The sequence below is a fragment of the Melozone crissalis genome, unplaced genomic scaffold (assembly GCF_028551555.1).
Source record: "Melozone crissalis strain CALT ecotype California unplaced genomic scaffold, PUWL_Pcris_2 ptg000013l_1, whole genome shotgun sequence".
Taxonomy (NCBI): Eukaryota; Metazoa; Chordata; class Aves; order Passeriformes; family Passerellidae; genus Melozone; species Melozone crissalis.
Genome location: NW_026535791.1, coordinates 13056647 through 13077571, shown reverse-complemented (window position 1 = coordinate 13077571; position 20925 = coordinate 13056647). Strand labels below are relative to the sequence as shown.

General features: G+C 38.9%; 1 protein-coding gene across 4 annotated transcripts in view; it reads left to right on the top strand.

Moving 5' to 3' along the window:
• Nucleotides 1-20925, top strand: part of FNDC3A (fibronectin type III domain containing 3A) — a 111107-nt gene that overhangs the window by 52857 nt on the left and 37325 nt on the right. For 3 of the 4 annotated variants that reach the window (XM_054271376.1, XM_054271375.1, XM_054271377.1), the window contains 4 exons: nucleotides 8946-9022; nucleotides 13770-14007; nucleotides 16485-16757; nucleotides 18853-18911. In XM_054271376.1, the coding sequence (XP_054127351.1) occupies nucleotides 8946-9022; nucleotides 13770-14007; nucleotides 16485-16757; nucleotides 18853-18911 (647 nt within the window). Of the gene's footprint in view, nucleotides 1-4302; nucleotides 4340-8945; nucleotides 9023-13769; nucleotides 14008-16484; nucleotides 16758-18852; nucleotides 18912-20925 lie in introns of those variants that run through there. The other variant, XM_054271378.1, reaches the window with a different exon arrangement.

The window sequence follows — 20925 nt, the reverse complement described above, 5'->3', positions numbered from 1 at the left end:
TAGCACTCTCCTAAAGAGGAGCAAGCTGTGATGAATGTGCAGAAGCAGAGACTTGTCCTCTGGAGGCAATCAGTGAATCAGGCTGCTGAAGCCAAGTGTTTGCTTTAGATGCTGCAAAGTGTAAGGTGGATGACATCAGATGTTTTCAGTTTGGTCTTAAATCTCTCTTTTGCCATATGATTCTGTACCATTTTCCTGGGTCTTGTTCCCATGCCACAGCTTGTGGCATGATAGAATGATTTCTCATCACAAATGTCATCTTTTGAATTGTCAGCTTCATGGATTGTTTTCTCCACTCATAATTTGAAACAAAACTGTGTAATGAAGTGTTACTTCAAAATCTATTTCATGGTTAAGAAACCTACATCTGAACATTTGTTTGTGGAACTGCAGAGTTACCAGAAACTTTGTTGGTGAACTCAAGTGAACACCTCACATGGAGACATAAAAATAATTGTATACAGTGAGTATGAAGAGAGGTAGGGCTGTAGGACCAAACTCTTTCAAACTCTAACAATACTGCTTAGTATTGTTACAAATAATCTTTTCATCCGATCAGAAGAGCAGACTCACCTAATTAAAGAACCACATCTGAGAGTAAAATTTCAGTGAGACAGCTGTTGGGTGGGAGGGTTTTTAGAAATCAGCAGTTGACATTAACTTTTTACCTTATACCGAGAAAAAGATTTAAGCCTGGTTTTGCACCCTTGAACTCTAGTGGTGGAGCCAATGTCTTTCTAGATTTACCTATTTTTCCTTCTTCTGCTAAATCATATAGAATCCAGGATTATGGGATTTCTGGAAAGCTGAAATACCCCACATCCTACTAACTTAGTTTTATATCTTCTAGTTGGAATGATTACTCCCAAACTGGTCTCTTTAAAGAAAGTTGTGTTTTGTATTTATTTGACATATTAGGAGGATTTCAGCTGTTTATAATAATAATAACTTTTGTTCTGCTGTGGTTTTATTTTAAATGGGCAATATGAATCTGCATTGTATTCATTTATATAATTAGATTGAAACCTAGACAACCCAAAGGTTTTCAAATGAAAGTACTTGTTATTAGTAGATTCCAGAGGCTCAGAGTAGGATGCCTTTAGAGATGTCTGCCTTGGTTAGAAATAAAAATTTGACTTGGGCACTGAATTTCTTCTTGACAGCCTTTTCTGATATGATTTTTGCTGTGTTTTCTCATGCTGTATATGATGTATTAATCCCAGTTTGCACAAATGGATGATTTTTTTGTTTGTTTTATATCCATGGACTCTTTGTCCATCATTTTAAAAGACCTCACCTTAGAATCTGGTAAAATTGTTCCAGCATTTATATGAATGCTGTTGATTTTCTTAATCAATACATAAGATTTGTATAAGTAATATTCAGTAAATCATATTCAAGTAATTTTAGGTATATTTGTATATATATATATATATATATATATATATGTATACGTAGATCTGTGTGTGTGTGTGTGCATAATAATTTGGGAAGGAGTAATGTTAAGAAATTTGCACATAGGAAAGGAGACTTCTTTGGGTGCCAGCTGAAACAGCAGAATGTGCCAGATAATTCTGCATTCTAGTTTCAAGCCAATGTAGCCAGGTAAGTAAATAAAATACCTCATTAGTGTAAAAAGTTGAATACCAGGATGATGAAAAGGCTTTTACAAGTAATTATACTATGTAATACTATTCTTAGCACAATCAGGCAGGCAGAGGGAGGAAGTTGAAGTTAATGCTTGTTCCTTCCAAGATCTGTCTCCTCTGGATCAACACAGTCTTTTGTAGAAGACACTGTCTACACACCAAGAACTGCCAACTTGTTCTTTTCACTCTTAACCACTAGCAGCTGTCAGTAGCAGTGCTTAACTTTTTAACTTCCTGGTCTGCAGTGCTATATGAGAAAAAAAAAACAAACCCACCTGATTAAAAAAATACCAATTCTAGTGGTAACAACTGTTAGATGATTAAATTGTAGATTATTCTGAATGTTATGCATCAAGTGCAACATGATTAAGCAGCATGTACAAATGCTAAATTTAAGCCTGAAAAAGTTGCAGATCTGTACTGCTCAGCATCAGTGCTAGGAAATTAGGCTCTCCTTGAAGAAAAAGCTAAGCTATATGCAGTGCAGATAGATTAGAATGAGTGCAGATTATTTTTCCTGCTAAGAATAATAATATTTTTATCAAAGCCTCTCTGTATGGTATATCACATTTGACTCCCTGTGAAATGCAGCAATTTATGGTTCACCCAATATTTAAATTGGAACTCTGTGAGGGAGTGAACAATTTTTTGACCTAACTCTTCCATATAGTTAGTAAATCATTGCCCTAAGCTGGCAAAATAAAGAGAGTAATTTAGCCTGGGCTGCACAGTACAAAGTGTGTGTTGTATTTCCACATCAGCATCTTTGAATCAATGTTACTGTTTTTTAGTGAAGTAGAATTCTTCACTGTGGCACACAGTTGCTTCAGAAAGTAGGTATAAAAAGTCTTATTATTGTAGTATCTCAAACGACTACAGTCATTCTTCTGCACATTCCCAAGTGTAACGTTGTCTTATGAAGTTTGTGCTATTCAAAGGCATGGACTTGCAGTCTTTTTTTAATTACAAAATTGCATCATGGTCATTGTTTAGAAACAGGTGAAATAAAAGTACTTTTAACATTTGAACATAGAAACCATTGTCACCTTTTTCCTTTGAAAGTATATCAGGCCATTATAAAAGAAAACTGATAGCTGCATTAGTGATAAAGTGCTATAGGAACCTGTCATCTCTGCACTTTGCCTGAGAAGGGATTTTCTTGTGAATATGTATGTGTGGTTTCATGGGAAAGATCAGGATCTCATTAGGATGTAATCTTTAGAAATACTCGAGTTAGGCTTCATAGCTTTCTGCTCTTTTATCCATTATTCCAGTCTCTGTAAAAGAAACTGATGCTCCCCCTGCCCCCCACTTTTGAAAGGAACTATGATAATGTTTTACCTTCCGCTTTTCCTTTTGTTTGCCAGCCTGCTGTCTACTGATAGGTTTCCTTTTTTTTTTCCTAGTCAGTTAATACATTTCAATTGATGTTGAGGCTTTGTCAGCTGCTGTTCCCCAGCCTTGATGGCAAAAGTAGACAGATGGGTGGGGGAAGGGAAGGGATTGTTTTGTCAGGATGAATTTAGAGCATAAGGGATATGTTAAATTGAGAGCACTGCCAGCTGAAGTCTTCTGATCACCTGTGTCCTTGCAGTGATCCCAGTTCCTTCTTGTGCTTCTTCTCCAGCTTAGGCCAAACAGTAAGTTCTGCACTTGCTTTCTTGTTTTCTTGTTACTTGCTTTTATTGTGTTGCACCTAGTATGTGTATAGATGTTGAGGTTAACTTAAAGTATTAATTTGGAAGTATTTTCCAGGCACGGCTTACAAGACAAATGTAGACCAATTGGTGGTGGTTGTTACTGCTGGATTTTTTAATTAGTTGTAGCTGTTGGGAACCCAAAATAAAATTTTGAAGTCTTACTCCTTATGTAGAAGATAGAGCGGTGCAACTGTTTGTGGCATCTGGGACTATTGATTTACTGCAGCCCATCAGTGTTAGAGGGGTGTGCTGCTACGTCAGCTGGCGCTCTATTGTTTCTGCTGCTGTGGCCTTTGTGTTTGATCCTGTCAGCGCTTGCGTCAGTGATGCATATCATCGCCTGTGTGATGTCAAAGTGTGGGTGTTCGGTTATAGAGCCATAGTTAACCTAATGTGCTGCAGTAAATCCTGAATGCTATTTCCTCCTGGGGATAGCAGTGATTCATCACCGTTCACATTAGACTAATGCTAAGTATAGCAGTGTTCATGAGCCGCAGTATCCACATAGATTACTATCAAAGTCATTGCAGCTCTCCAGACGCTGGGCCGGAAAGTGTTTGTTGCAACCAGATCTGTTTGTGCACCCCCTTTCTTAAGTGTAAACTGATTAGCAGGTCAGCTCAAGGAAAATCCTCTGGAAGGACTGGGCCTAAGTAATTCTTTAGCACTTAATTACTCTCATTAATGTAAAAGCTTTCAGCTGAATGACTGGGATCACGGCAGGCAGTGACAGTCGGCAGATTACAGTACAGAGCGGAGCGGGGACCCCGCGGGCTGGCAGAGGACGCGGCTCTCGGCGGGGCGCGGGCCCTTGAAGCGGCGGCGCGGGCGGGGCGGGGCGCAGGGCGCGGAGAGGCCGCGGGGCGGAGCGGAGCTGAGCGGGCCCGGCCGCGCACCTGAGGGAGCCGCCCCGCCCCGCCCCGCCCCGCCCGCAGCCGCGGCGCGCCGGGAGCAGCCGCCGGCCCGGCCCGGCCCGGCCCGAAATGAGCGGTAAGGACTCCTGCCTGCCCGGTTCGGCAGCCGCGGTGAAACACGACACCTGCGGGCCGGCGGCCTCTGCGCTTGTGCGGCAGCGGCGCATGGGGGACAGCTGCAATGGTCAGGAAAAAAAAATCAATATCTGTGGGCAGGAGTGGGAGCGCTGCCAGGCCCCTGTGCCGGTGCGGCGCTCTCGGAGGGGTGCGGCTGCGGTGCCGGGGGCCGCGGTGGCCCCTGAGCCGTGAGGGGAGCAGGACGGGCAGCCCTGGGAGGCCGCAGGAGCCGGTGCTGAAGCGCAGGGCCGGGCGCGGAGTGCCCCGGAAGAGCATTCCCTGCTCGGCGCTGGGAATCCGGTGTGTGCGCCTTTGCCTGGGCTTTCGTGAGCCGCTTAAAATGGAGCGATGCTTCATGGTTGAAATAAAAAGAAATGGTGTATGTGCTAGGCGAGCGGTGGCGGTATCCTCAGGTTTTCAGGTGTTGCTATGTTTAGATCGGCTTGTCACGATCCTAGCGATGATGCAGTGCTGGTAATTTTGCTGCATGTTTATGGTGGCTGTAATGAGCATAATGAGGTTTTTATAGTCTGCTCAAATAGACGCGTTGGAGAAGTTCATCAGCTATTGCTAGGGGAAGGAGGTATTCCTCCTTGGTGGGATTTTGGGACAATAATAAATCGAGACTGTGGTGAAACATCTGTGTCTCGGGTTCAGTTCCATTAAATCAACCCTTAGTGAGTTTGATGAGACATTTTTCAGTAATAAACCAGCTATGTGCTTGTTTCCATTCCCACATTGTTTCTTTTCCACTTACTATGTGAGAGAACTTGTACACCTGAAAATGTATCAAAGATTTGAGACCTCCCCTTACCAACAACAAAGTCATCAACATTCATTATACAGTGATTTGGATTAAATCAGTTCTCTTTATGTGCAATGGAAAATTAGATGTTTCCTTGACATGAACTCCTGATGCTGTTGTTTGCTGGTACTTTATAATAACTCTCACCTCATGGTAAAACACACTGGTTTTGTCATGCAGCACTCCAGCCAATACCTAAAAACATGAAAATTCCGCTTACAGTGTATTACACCACAAGAGAGCTGAGATCTTCACATTAGTGAAGAAAAAATACACGTTTTTATAGCATATTATAATTTTATCTTCAGATAAGCTTTTGCAGGTTGTAATATGCTTCCTATCAAGAAATCAGTAATCTTGCTGTAAAACACAATGTTCATTCAAAACACCTGTGAAGTCTGCCGACTTTTTGTCCCATGCTTATCATTTTCTTGGATGTCCGCCTAGAAATTTCGTTTCACAGCCACTTGGAAATCTAATCAGAAGTAAATTAGAGTTCTTGAATATTCAAATATGTTTTTGCTAATTCTGGTACTTTAAAGTGCAAAAGATGGGATGCAAATTTTGAAATGACCCATTTGACTCTATTCTAACACTGCAATACTTTTTCAGGTTCATGCACTCAGTTTATGCCTTTACTTTTGTGACTGCTAGATTATGGTATACTGAAAATGGCTTTGTGAATCAACCTTTGTACTGGATGGGAGATAACTGCTCTGTGTTTGTTAGAGAGATTAAAGTGCTAAATAAGTAAACCTTGAAAAGGTTGTTAAACAATATCCTCTAGATGTTTAAAGCAAAACAAAACAAAAAAGCCAAATACAGATAATCACCAGTTCTCAAAGAAACCGCTTGCCTGTGTGAGTTTCGTCATCCCCCAAGGACATGCTGTTCTGTAAGAAGCTCAAGTAAATGTGGTCTTAATTTTCCATTTACTTGGAAATTACATAGTTTTAAATTGTGAGTTTAATGGAAGTGTCAGTGTTGTGTACTCATTATAGAAAAACTGCAGGTAAGCAATGCAAGATACAAGTTGTATAAAATCCACCTTCTTATGTAAGAATTTAAACCATTATTTATTTCAATGGCAACTTAAAGTAAGTGTGCTTCCATTATTTTTGACCTTTTTGAATTTACTGTAGTAAGGTAATGCACTATTTTAAGTTCTCTTGCTGATTTTTACTTCGCTTTCATTTTTTTTAGCACTTCACATTCAGGAGAAACTTTTGCTGAAACATTTTTGAGTTTCAGATGAGCAAAAACACTGGAAGAATGTTCAGTTCTCAATTTATAGCTCACTGTAGTCTTTATATTCTTTGCTGTTGCACAGTTCAGTGAATAATTCATTGAAGACCTTGTTCCTAAAAAGTCTCTTCACCCCCTCCCCCTGTTGTGGGTTAGTATTTTAATGAATAAAGCTGTGGTTCTTTTTAGATAGCATATTTGCAAACTTCTGTGTCTTGTTCTAAAGAAGTTCCTATAATACATGCAATCAAGTTGGATTGCATGCTGCTTTTCTAAGGAACACTTTTCATTGCTTTTCCCTGCTCTTTGCCTTCAGACAGAGGTATCTTTATTTTTCTGTCAAGTCCATATGTATAGTGAGGTGTTCTAATCTTATTTACTGTAATTTGTATTTACTCAGTACTTTCCATTTGCAGATCCTAACAGAGTTTTAAAAAACATTAAGGAGGAACTATGAATGCCCTTTCAAAAGTATTACTGAAACTGCGTAAATTGGATTGGTACTTTTGCTAGCTTCAGTTTACTGAATTGGAAATTTGCAGAGTGCAGCCTACAGTGTCTGAATTCCAACATTTTTATCTTGTCACAAAACTTGTTCAAATTATACTGTGTTTCAGTATTTCTTTCATTATTAAAATTCAGTGTTTGTTCCCGTGTGTGTTTAAAGCACAGTAATGGAAGGACGTCCCTCTTGAGCCTGTACCAATGTGCTCACTCTGGTAGAGGCCAGTATCAAATACTAAAGAGCACAGCACAGGGATAGGGCAGGCACACAGAAGAAACTTCCTTGTTCATTAAACAAAAGTACTACTTATATTTTTTACAGCTCTTAATGGATTACTTCTCCCAAACTGAACCTAATCTTTAGTTTCTACACTGTTCTTAAAGCAAGGAGTTACACAATTTAGCTGTGCATTTTATGAAAAATTCCCTTTTATGTTTTAAAATTTACCTGGTAAATTAGTTTACTATCTCTGCTTCTTGCAAATGAGAAACTATAAATTATCTATCTTTCCATTTTTAGGGTTTTTTTTAAATAGGTCTTTTACTGTTTCTCTGCTGCCAGCCCTTAAACCATCTTCTGGTGGAAGAATCCTGAATTCCTGGTCTCTTGAATCTTTCCTGATAAACCAGCAGAAAGCCACTGTAAACATTTTTTTTTGTCCTTTTCTAGTCCTGTGCGTTCTTTTTGAAAGGTGGAGTCAAAAACATTGCTCAAGGATTGGAGGTACAACATGAATTTATACCACAGCATAATGATGTTTTCTGCTTGTTCCCTGTTCTGCTAGTAATGATTTTTTAATGTTCTCTTTCTTTCTGCGAACACCACTGAACAACCCTTGGCTGGGATTTCTTTAGAAATCCATGTAGCAACTGCATTGTGTGTTTGTTTACATCTGATTTATGGCTTATCGCTGTAAAGAAACACTTCTGGTGTTATCCAGATGCATCACTTTGCACTTAATAACATTATTCCTTCTGGGGTTTTGTCATCTGATCAGTGAGTGCTGTGAGATCCTTTACTGCTCTCTGAGAACATAGCAACAATTTATCACCTTGTTCATTTTCTTTTCTGGAAGCTTTGTCTAATACGCAGAACAGGTTCTTTGGGTGCCTGTGGGACTCTTTTCTTGGTCACTCAAAGAACTTTGAAAGGTGATAATTTACTTCTCTTAATTTCCTGTTCTCCAATCAGTTGTTAATGGAAAGACCTTCTCCCTTTTTAACCAAAGACAGCATTACTTCTTTGAGAGTCTTTGAGAGACATTGTCAAAAGCTTTTTGAAAATCCCAAGTATTTGACAACATCCCTGTGCTCTTTGAAGGTATCTGATTTTCTAGACACAACTTTATCTACAAATGCCACCTTACCACATTCCCATTGTGTCATATTTATCTAAGAGTGTGTAAACTCCTTCTTTTATGGTTTGCATGGTATAAGGATCACCATGGTGTCCTGGCTTTTCCCATTAGTTGGAGCAGACTTACTAGTTGGTAAATACACTAACGTTTCCCTGGGACCTTAAGTTCATGTCTCACCACTTATTGTGGTACTGACACTACTTTAGTTGGTAAGACCACAGTAAAAAAGAGCCATTTTGTAAGTCATTTTCTTTGTAACTCTTAACTAAATATTATCTGGTTTCAGCAGCTTGTTTCAAATATTTTTGTTGGTTTCTGTTTTATAGTCTCTTCTATTGTCTTTTGTCTTGGAGTATTTCTTTTGTCATCTGTTGAGTTTTTAGTTTTTACATGAACTCTTCTGTGAGCTTATTGATAGAGATGGAAGAAATATCTGCTGGGAATTTTTTTTTAGCTTGTTTCTGGTTTTGTTCAACTGTTTTTTAGATTTCAAAGAGTGCCCTTTGCTATAATTTTATCTGTACAGTTCATTGCCTTTGTTTATCCATGTTATCTTGTATATTTTTCACTGAGACTTTGCAACTCAGTATGTTCTTTCAGCTTTCTCAAATTATTTAATGGTGCTGTACTGAATATTTCTGTAACCCACTTAGGTCCTGCTCAGGTTCCAATGATGTCCCCAAATGGTTCAGTGCCTACTATTTATGTGCCTCCTGGATATGCCCCACAGGTATGTCACTTCACTTTCTTCTTAATTTATTTATTTTCATGCAAATTTTGGTACTGGAACCATAATTGCTAATTCAATAAAATAATTTGTTAGATTTCAGTCAGTATGATCAAGCAAGGAGATAAGAGATGTCTCTCAGTATTTCTGAGATGGGAGACTTCTCATGCTGTGTCTGTGCCTGTTCAGTTATATATTAACTATGTACATGACAGTAGCAAGCACGGTTCCTTGCTGAGTTCAGAATCCTCATGTACTAGATGCCTTCTGAATATAAAATGCAATCATGACCCAGATATCTGCTTGTGCAGGACCTGTACTGATTCCTGTGTTACTGGATATTTTCTCTTGGCAGCAATATATATATATATATAATATATAATTTATACATGTACATAGTTCATGTCTGGGAAGTTCCCTGTAGATAAGGAGAAAAACAGGTCAGTTGAAAAAGTACAGCAAACAACATGGAAAAAATGTCAGCTGTCCATTGGGACTAGGTTATCATATAATAGTGTTTCCACCACTTATCTTAAAATGGGGCTCTCATTTTTCACTGCTGTTTGATTCCTAATTTAGATGACTGGAAATTAAATGTGAGCTAGATAACCTGGACATCCTTTAAAGTAGATTAAAAGGATGATTTCTCTTGGCTATTTCTGACATGTGAGTTGTGATGAGATGTGTGGCCTTTTAGATGGTGCCTTTTTCTTTCCCTTGCCTGTAGAACAAGTCTAGGGCTTAGTAGGTCAGATCTGGACGTTAGAGCAGTTGAATGCCACTCCCCATGACGGAAGTCTCTCTCAAGACATTGTGTTGTTGTGAACAGTCTACCTCTGACTTGGTGTGCATCCAGTGGTGTACACTGGGATGGGACTACAATGCATAAAGTACAGCAAAAAAGCCCACGGTGTTGGCAGATGTTGGACAAATTATTTAAACAACATTTTAAAAATTGTCCCCTAGCAAAAGAAAAGGCTGTTAGGACAGGCAGACTACTATTCTGATTTTATTTTTCATCTCTTGGAAGTTTACTGATAAGTTGATTCTGTGTATCCTTTGTAGTTGAGTTCCCAAACAAGAAGAAAAATTATATTATATTTATATATTTACATAATTTATATTATTATATTTATATTTATATTATTAATATTTATTTATAAATAATCACTAAAAGTCCATATATCTTCAGGTCGTAGTAAAAAGTCCTGATTCCTATTAGAATTCATTTTTAAAGAACTGAAAGAAGTTTAGAGCTAAGTGAAAATTGGAATTTTACTATATTTCTTTTTGTTTTCATATGATGAAGTACATATTTTAAAAGTTGTGTGACATGTGCCAATCTGAAAAATATTTTTTGAATTAGTTTATCCTTCCTTTGAGGGCAATTTGAATCAAAGATGCTGAAGGGCTGGGCCTTGCTGAGGCCCATTCATAAGGGGTTTTCACTTTCACTGGAGTTTGTTAGTCCAAGCAGGTGTTGTTTTAGCACAGCACTGACCTTTGAGCTGAAGGAGCCTCACATCTATGGAGCTCAGAGTGCAGGTGGAATGAGCTCATCTGCTATTTTCGTGAGTTGAAGTGCCGTAGTCCAGGACAACCTGTAGTTTATAAGCCTTCTGAAGTGCTTATTACTGACAAAACATACCAGACTTTGAGGTTTATGATGGGAGCTTCTCTTACAAGCCAGAAGATTTGATAGCAGTCTTGCAAAACAGGCAAGTGTAACATTATAGAGCTAAGAGTTTTCCCAGACTTAGTGCAGTCCTAGCAAACTTCTATGGTTTGTTCAGGTATAATATATTTTTAAAGGTCAGCAGCTGCAGCTATATTTTGTGTTGAATAGGAAACCAGCTAAATGTCCTAAGCTGTCAGCCTGGAAGAACTTCAACATAACCATCTTTTGTCTCTCCATTTTCATTTAGTTCTATTATGCCTCTGCTTGCTTCAGTTCCTGTTTGGCAGTGATAGAGTGTACTGTCCTCTGTTAGAAGTTGAGGATAACTACTGAATAAAAGATTTACTTTTCTTATATCACATAACTAAAAAGCAATTCATCAGCTGATTTCCTTTTCCCTTCCTCTTCTTTTGGAACTGTAGTTGTAAAACTGAAAGAAAGCCCATCTTTATTCATCCTCTCTTAAGCCGTCTATATTTGCTGTCTGCGGTGAGTTTTCCAGTGATGTTTGGTTGGTTCACTCAACCAAACAGGCCTGTGCCAGAACCACATTTTGCTCGCACAACTGGGATAATAGAGAGCTTGTTTGCTTTTTAAACTTAAAATTATAGACTTACCATGATGCTCTGGCTTTTTTTTTGGAGTGTTTTTATCTATGTAGTTGTCTGCTAGAGGCCAACCATTGAGCAGATGTTAGATCTGGAAGCACAGTTATAGGCTTGTTAAACATAAGGTCCCTGCTGTTATGGATTGGGTGACTATTTCTAAGTTACTTAGGCTATTAGCAGGCCCGAGGAAACAAGTTGTAAACTAAGCAGCTCATTTGCTTTTTAATGGGAGCTGCTTCCTACATAATCTGAGTCTACTCATAAAATCATAATAAGTTGCAGTATTTTGGGGGTTTTGAAACCAAAAGGGACTTAAATAATTAAAATTACATTTCAGTGTTTAGAGAATTTCATAGGACAGGAAAAGTTCTAGTTGTATTTACTGCTATTATATTCTGCCTTTAGAATACCACACAGCTATGGTTACACAGATTTGAATTGTATTGTCTTTAATTACTCTTTCCTAAGAAGGAACAATTTCTGTGTACTGAAAATAACCCATTTCTTACAGTCATATTATATGCATGTTTTTTAAAGCTGTGTTCACTTAGGTAACATTAATTTCCAACTGTCTGTTAAGTAAAGTGGGGTCAGCTCTATTGTGTACACACTTCTGTGTCTTCTGGATGTCGTTGCATATGCATATCCTACAGTAGCAGAAGTGTGCAACTCTATCCACAGCACTGTTTCTCTCAGCACAGTGGTGAAGTTTTGGAACAATTTCCTGTACCAATCTCACTTACCTTGCATTGGTTCAGCTAGCAGGATAATTTGGGGCTGTACAAATTAGATTGCTGGCAGAGAAAACAAAATCAGAAGCTCTGTTCCAGATGTACCGGATGCACATCAACCCCTAATGGGGACATGGTAAAACCAATGATCCTCCAAGCAGCTTTCTGTCATGGACTTGATGGAAGCATTCACTCTAGGGTACAGGGCTAAATCTAGCCAAGCATGATTCCATTAACCTTAAACAGTGGAGCTGAAAGCAGCTTGGCACTAAGTGTTTTGATCTATTGATCTGTTCCTGTTGCACCAGGATGTTTATTGGTGTGTGTGTACATGTCCCCATCTCATTTCAAATGTCAGTGAAAACTTATGGCATAGGGTTGCTTTTTCCCCTGCTATTGAATGTAGTCATGATACTCCATTCTTCTCCCCTTTTTCTGTATAAATATTCCATCTAAAACCTTCCAGTGCAGTTTCTGCTGTGACTTTATTCTACAGCATTTTACGAGGAAATGAAGAACAGTTTATTTGTTGGCATCCCCTACACTAAAGTTACCGACACCACAATACACTCAAAATATGCCAAGATCATCTCTAGGTGTCACCAACAGTCATATATTTATGTGAATTTACAAACATTTAGAGAGGGTAATGATGTGAGGTTTTTCAGGGGCAGACCCTTGTTCCTGGTCTAGTTGATGACCCACCCTCATTTACTGAACATTTTCTGCTTCAGTACTTGTTACAGTTTGTGCCCTTGTGCCTGCTCTCTACCAGAGCCCCACGAGCTGCACAACCCAGATGTGCTACAGGTACCATGCACAGCACACCTCAGCTCCCTGTGTCTTATAGATTCTCACCATGGGATTGCACATGCTGCTGCCATTGCTTGGAATGTCTGCCAACATTGCAAAGGGCCACACTTGGGTACCTCACATAAAGGCTGCTGTCACATCTCCCATTTGCTAATTTTTCACAATCCCTTGCACTACAGTCTGCTAATGGCTGCCACAAAGGCCCCTGTTTTCTGATAGCATGGGACTTGTTCAGGATTCAAGACCTCTTTACAGGTAGAAGGATATGGGGAGGAGAAAGACAAAAAATTTTAGAACTGCTTGGTTTGTGAAGGAGTTTTGAGAGGGCTGACTACCATCCTGGTAGTTTGATGCTAACAGCTTGATGCAGATGGTGGTTGCTGCAGGGCTGCTATGGCTGGTGTCTCCTGGGTTAGTGTTGGTGGGCTGAGTTGGGGACAGAGCAAAAACCAGATACTTCTTAGCTTTTCTCTCACTAATGATGCAGAGTGAGGTCTGTCAGTTCACCAGTTCATTTCTAGGCAGCAATCTAGTTGTTAAGCTGTGGAACAAATCCTACAGCAGTGTAGCATACAGGCAGTGTATGAGGAATGAGGCAGAATGAGGATGAAAATGGGACCCATAGGAGAAGTTTGGCCCGTGCCGTAAATATAGCAGGTTGTTTGTTAGATACTCTTACGGACAGGTTTTTTTTTTAAGGTTTCTTCCCCACCATGTTGAGACATCAATGGCATTGCTGCAGTTAATACACTTAACATAGATAGTTCTTTAATGTCCCTTTTTTTTCCCCTTGATATTTCCTGTTTTATTTTCATCAGATGTAAAGAGTTTACTGTTCCTGATTTTGTTTAAGAATCTGTAGAAGCATATTTATCAGACTGTCGTTTCTCTTCTGGTGCGTGGTGTCTCTCCCTGTACAGGTTATTGAGGATAACGGTGTTCGAAGGGTTGTGGTGGTTCCCCAGGCTCCAGAGTTTCACCCTGGTGGTCACACAGTGATACACAGGCCTCCACATCCCCCACTGCCCGGCTTCCTTCCTCTTCCAGCCATGATCCCCCCTCCTCCCCGTCACATATACTCACCTGTGACTGGAGCCGGTGACATGGCAACGCAGTACATTCCACAGTACCACACTTCACAAGTCTATGGGGATGTGGGTAAGTAGCTCATCAAATATTGCAAATTTTGGCAAAGCAATAATGTTCTGCTCGTTTCCAGCCTCTGTTATGTTGTTGTGTGGGCTTTGTTAAGCAAGGCTTACAGCTTCAGTGGGGGTCATACGTAAAAAAATGTATGTAGATACCAGCCTTGATTTGGCTGAAGCTTATTGTTCCAGAAGTTCTTTTAATTTATTTGGTTGTCTCTTCAGTGATCCACTAAACTTAGAGATTACTTCTTGCATGTAAAAGTTACAGATTTTCCCAGCAAAGTGATGCAGAAAGTGTTTATAGTGTATTAAATGTTTCAGCATTTAAATCCATGCCTGAGCACTGTTTTGAGATTTCATGTCTTGCAAACATCCTGTTTGAAACATGAAATAGGAATTCTTAGTATTAAGGAAAAAAAGTGGTCCATTTTTCATAAAACTATATGCATTTAATTGAATGTCCCTTTGAAGTCCAGTTGGAGTAATAAGGTGCCACTAACATAAATTTAATAAAGTGGTTAAAGCCATCTTTGGTAGTGCTGTTGACATCTGCCTTTACTGTGGTTTGGAGGCAAAGTGTATTTGTGTTCTAACTCAGGGGCTGGTTCATTAGATTAATATTTACATTTCTGGTAGACTTGCTTTTCTTTAGATAAGGCAGGTGCCAACCTTGAAAGACTGTCGGAAAGCAGTTCTAGGTTTCTGTTTTTAGAGAAAGCTAGAAGCTATGAGGAGGGAGGTTAAACACAATTTTCAACATTCTGTGATACTACAAAAATAGCCTAAAAACGGCCTTCATCAATTTGCTGAGCTTAAATAGTTAGGATGAGCAAAGTGGTAAGCTAAGAATATACCAATGTTTGATCTTCCTGGAATTCTTAGTATTTCTGTACTTTATTTCTTTTTGCACTTCGATAATGGTACATTACTAGATGCTCTTCAGGTGCTTATTTGTAGTTTTATTTCCTGATTTCTCATAGATGGCAGTTGTTTGCTTTTAGTTTGCTAAATTAAGAAATTGGGGTATGATAATTAAACACATAAAATGATGCTTCTTAATGGAATAATATTTTTTTAGATTTTTGCTGTCAGGTTATATCACTTAAAATATGAATTCAGTGATAATTTGCTAAACTGCTAATGTAAAATAATGATAAAGTGGGATTCTTTGCTTTATTTTCAGTGTATATGAAAAATGCCTTTGGCTTTAGGAAAGTTAAGTATTAATACTGTAATTTTTTATTTATTTGCTACAGATTTCATATTTAATTCTGGATCTCTTACTTTGGCTGTAGCTTTCAAAAGTCAAAACCCACAGTTAGGCTCCTATTTCAGGAATCTAAATTTAAGGCAAAACAAACAAACAAAAAAATAAACCCACAGAAAACAACCAGATGCTCATAGAGCACAGTAGTTCCCTGACACAAGGACTGAACTCTCAAAAAGTAGTGAAAAATCACATTTCTAAATAGACACTAGCTTATCTAGAAGTCCTCTGTCAAACTTTCTGTGAATTTAGCAGACTTAAAAAAAAAAAAAAAACGGAAATGGAGAAATTCTCTAATTTTTTTTCTTTTTATCCTTGAAAGGAAGCTCTTATTTGACATTATTTTCAGTACTTCTTATCTCTTAAGGAATAACAAATAATATATTCCTCAGACTGACTTATGCAACTTACCTGAAAATGAGGAAATTCTGTGGTGATTTTGAAGGATGTTTTTTTTTTTAAAAGCTTTCAGCATTTATCGTAGGCAGGGTTACACTGAGGAAAGACTTGATATATAAAGTCTTGAGTCTGTAAAGTGTTTTGAAATATAAAGATGAAATGAATACAAATGTTAAAACTGGGCAGAGGAGTTGACCAGTTTGTCGTTTAATGCTGTCAGTAGTCTGGTACTGACTTTTTTCCAGAGGCAATTCTGACTTACAGATGAGACTTTGGTGCTACTGCAGCAGTGCCTGGGGTTACCTGTTACAAGGCCTGGCCCAGCTGTCTTCAGTGTTTTAGTGGCTTTCCACTGCCCCACAGAACACAGGTTCTATGTTTCTACGCTTTTGTGGTTGTTTTCCCTGTTGATTCCTGCTGAAGCATCATTCAAGTATTAGAGCTCTAGCTGCATTCCAAAACTTAATGGATTTTTTTATTCAACATTAGATCAAACCTCCTCCAGTGTTGTAAAGGAGCACACTTTTTCTGTATAGACTTTATCCTGTACCTCACAGCTCAAGGAAGATCATAGAAACATTTCAAGAATTAATTTTTAAGTGGAGAAAATCAGGGGAAGGGAAAGATTACACTCTCTTCCCTAACATATTGTTAAAGGCCATTTAATGTGTATCAGTTTACCTGATGGACACTTCAGTTTTCAAATAGGAGTAGAGATATCATTTTACTCACTGGTGCACATTTAACTTACATAGCATTTTTAGGTAGATTTTAAAATTAGATTTGGTTCTTAATGGTTTGTTTTTCCTTCCTTCATTTAGATACTCTGCCTGCTCATGGAAGATCCAACTTTAGAGATGAAAGGTCTAGTAAAACGTATGAAAGGTTACAAAAAAAGTTAAAAGATCGACATGGAACTCAGAAGGATAAGTTAAACAGTCCTCCATCATCTCCTCAGAAATGTCCTTCTCCTACAAGTGAACCTAATGGACTTACAAAAGGACAGGATGCAGCTGGAATAAGCACAGGTTCTACCAAATGCAAGTCTTTGGGTAAAGGAAAAAGCAATTCTCAGACAGACACAGAAGTAGAAGGTAGGTGTTATCAAAAACACTGCATATACACACATATTAATAATAAATGATGCAAGTCCAGTGTCTGGACTGGAAAAATAATCAGATATTATTATTATAGTGGCTGAACATAACATTTGTAAATAAAACACCACACTTTGACAGTCTTGAAGTTGAGTAGCAGCCTCTAACTGCCCTGACTTAGGTAGAGTGTAGATAAGGGTGATCAACCTGCTCATCACATGGGAATGTGAGCCTAAGAAAAGAAAAACTACTGGTACAGAAGTCTTCATGTAAATTTGAGGAAATATTATGAGTCGCACTTCATGACACTGTTTAAAGAAAAATCTCAAAAAGCTTTGTTTGGAGTGCTTGTATTTTAAGGAATCACTGAATATTGATGGCCTGCTTAATACTGTAGAAAACATGGAAAGAATCAAGTGTCTGAAACAGAAAATATACATCCAACTTGATAAAGAATATTTTGTAGAAGAGATACTGCTGTTACATAAAATTGATCTATCCCTACCCACTCACTGTTGAAAGACCGTTGTAGAAAAAGGCTGTTCATGTTTTCGAAGACACCACCATAGGGAGTGTGCTTATTATTAATATCTTTATTTCACTGGAAGGCTTGTGATCTCATAGATGGACTGACTTCACTCAGTCATACAGTCATTGTCAAATCTAGTGATGTGTCACTATGCAGCTTGGGGTCTCTGCCATAGTCCTTCAGATTGTGAACATAACGTCAAAGACTTGTCATCAGCCAGGAGCAGTGTTCTCAGAATAAGGAACTGTAATTGATGATGTTAAGGGAAGTAAACCATGATTATTCTCAATTCTCTAAAGTTTGCTTTGAGATAATTATTTTATGCCAGTCTATGTTAGATTGCTGTAAGCAAAATGAATTTTGAAGAACATACATCTCATCAGAACCAGGAAATCTCAACCTGTGAGAGCTGTTTAAAAACATGTGTAGATGATATTCTGGGCAAGCTTAGTACCAAAGGTCACATTTGAGATACAACCAAAAATCAGAAGCTGGGAACTGTTGCTCCAAATCTGAGTATTTGTCACTATAGTTGCAGAATAGCAGTTTACTTTCTCTTCAGCTTCAGTTTACTTTCTGTTTGTTGGTGTTTATCTGTGAGCTAACTTTAACAAGGCACAAGTGATGAAACGTACTGTTGTTTACACATTACAAAAATTATGGTGGTGTTTTCTTAGAAGTATTTTATATGAAAAATGGGAGCGTCCACTCCTCAAAATTATTTTAGGAGACATTGGGGAAAATTATGTACTGAGACTTGGGCTTGTGCAACAGAAGGCAGTGACTTAGAGTTGTCATACAAGTCAGAAAAGCATTTTATTTGTGTCAACAGCATAAATCATCTTAGAAACAGAGAGTTCAAAATAGATTTGATCTATGTTTTTTGAAGAATTTTGTCAGACTTTGTTTTTCCTTTGTGTTTAGTTTAAGGCAGGTTAAATGAATTTAAAATGCCTGGCTGCACCTTCAAAACTGAGTGGCCTGTTGACTTACACTGTTGGGGTAATAACATTTAAATATTATGGAGGTAATAAAATTTAAATATTATGTGAGAAAAGCAGATAAAATGCTTTCTGTAAACTATAAATCTTTTATAAAGCTCAGCTATACCTTCAGCTGGCAGAAAACACCTTAGATTGTTTCCCTTGCAGTTGAGAAAGGCCAGCAGTGTTGCCAGTAGGCTTCCAGCTGATTAGTAATAACATATTTAAACTACTGTAACCTGACTGCATCTACATCCAAAGAGAAATCTGTGGGAAATATCCACAATCTTAAATTCTCCAGAGGAGCAGTTGGTTTAAAGTTATACATTAATAAATGATAACCAGGCTGTCTGTATTCCGTAAAGCACAGAAGGGCTTCAGAAATAGTTTTATATTAACAACTTCTTCAGAAGCTTTTTTGGTTTCATGTTGTCCTAGATGAATGCAAGTTAGCAAGATGTTCTACTTTATAAATGCTTTCTCCTGTGTGCAGTTGTTGAATTTGAAGAGCTATTTCACTGTAAAGTTACTGCACAATATTCATGGGTACTTCTCTTTTGCTTTGATTTTGTTTTTTAAGAAAAGGATGAAGAAACAAAAGCACTGGAAGCACTTCTTTCTAATATAGCCAAGCCAGTGGTAAGTAACAAAAGCTTTCCATAAAATCAGAATATATCTGTTGCTATTTTACACAGTTGCACCTCCGTTTCTTTCTCTTAAGTTTAAGGGGTCTTTAATTTTCCATACTAAAGCAAATTCACTTAACTTCCAGTCACTATACTGTAAACAACCAAAGTAATTTTAGTGTATTAACATTTATGAAACTAAAATTATCTTGATACTTACACTGCAGAATTCTTCCTGGCTATTCTGTGAATCTCAGTTTTAACAGAATTATTTTAAAAACATAGAGATTGTAACATTGCCAGTAGCATAATGATGCTGCTTAATGGAATGTGATGCTTAACATAATATTATACTGCAGAATCTGTTCTCAATTTCCTGCAACTTTGTTTAGTCTTAACTGTTCAGGAAGCAATTTTACACACCACATATCTCTAGGCATGAGAGATACCTGGCAAGGTTTTGCAAGCATCACCAAAAATGAGGTTTTGTAAAACCTTATTTGCAAAGTAGAGAAAAAATATGACTTATTTCTCTTTTAAGAGTTTTTGGCAGCTTCAGGGAAGAGAGAAATAAAATTCACCACAGAAGGTGACTGTCAGCAGTGGACTTCTGACCTACCTACTTGAAAATTTACCAACATATTTTCAGTTTATAAAACTGATGCATTTTTTTGTGTAGATGCTCCTTAAAACATTGTTGCCAAATTCAGTAGTTTCTTGAATTTTAGAGCAGGCTAGTGGTTTTTTCTTTCGTTGTCTGGACCTTCCCTGGTCCCAGCCTCGCTATGAAGATTTGCACATCTTTTCCAAAAATCTTCACCACAATCATGAGTCCACCATCTTAACTGAGTGAAAACAGTCTGTGTTCCACATTGTAGTGTATTCAGTCCATCCAACTGAAACTCCAGGAAGAGCTTGCCATGGGTTTGTCCAGTCAGTCAGCTACTTCCTCCAGTCATCTGCTACCTACCTTCTTCCCTTCACTTTCCAGGCAACTTCGCCCCAGTTTAGTGCCCTAGTCTTGATTCTTCTTTCATATGTTTCTTTACAGCCTGATGAGGAGAGGCCAAGAGAGCTGGGGCTGTTTAGCCTGGAGAAGTGAAGGCTCAGAGGGGATCTTATCAATGTATATAGATATCGGCAAGGCAAGTGCACAGAGGATGGAGCCAGGCTCTTTTCAGTGTGCCCAGCGTCAGAACCAGAGGCAGTGGGCCTAAACTGAAGCACAGGAGGTTCCCTCTGAACATCAGGAAACACTTCCATACTGTGAGGATGTCAGCTTTGGCACAACTTGGCCAGAGAGTTTGTGGAGACTCCCTCTTTGGAGATGCTGAAAAGCTGTCTGGACATAGCTCTGGGCAGCAGGCTTTACGTGGCCCTACTTAAACAAGGGAGTTGGAGCAGATTACCTCCAGGGGTCCCTTCCAACTTCAACCATTCTGTGATTCTGTGGCTGTCAAAGCACTGAGCAGGGATTGTATAGAGAAACACCTGGTGTCCTGAACACCTGGTGTCCTGCTGTGCCCAAGTATCAGGATGGGTTGACATGTCTTTAGTGTCCCTGTGTCATTGTTGGCTGAGCAGCAGGGAGGTGGGAGCTGTCTGAAATTGGGATGTTAGCAATGACTGCATTGCCAGGGAGAGCTCTGAACTCTCTCTGAATGAGACTGTGAGAAGAACAGATCAACAGTTGTGTTCTTGTGCTGATGACATAGGAAGAAGCAGAGCAGTGCCAGTACTTACCATGTTTTCTTCTGCCCTCAGCCACCCGTGCCTTCTAGACAAGTGCTCTGGTTCCTCCCCCCACCGTGTTCTTGCTTGAACGTCATTGCACATAGCTGTGTGCCACGAGTGATCTCTGCAGGCCTCAGAAGGCATCACAGGCAGAGGTACTCTGCTACAGATTCAGAGTGCACACAAGGCAGAAAGCCAGGCTTCCAGCACTTGGGGAGGCTTATGCTTTAGGAAGGCAAGGCACTGTCAGGGCTGTGAGAGGATGGAAGTCTAGCTGATGTTGCAGCTTGGGG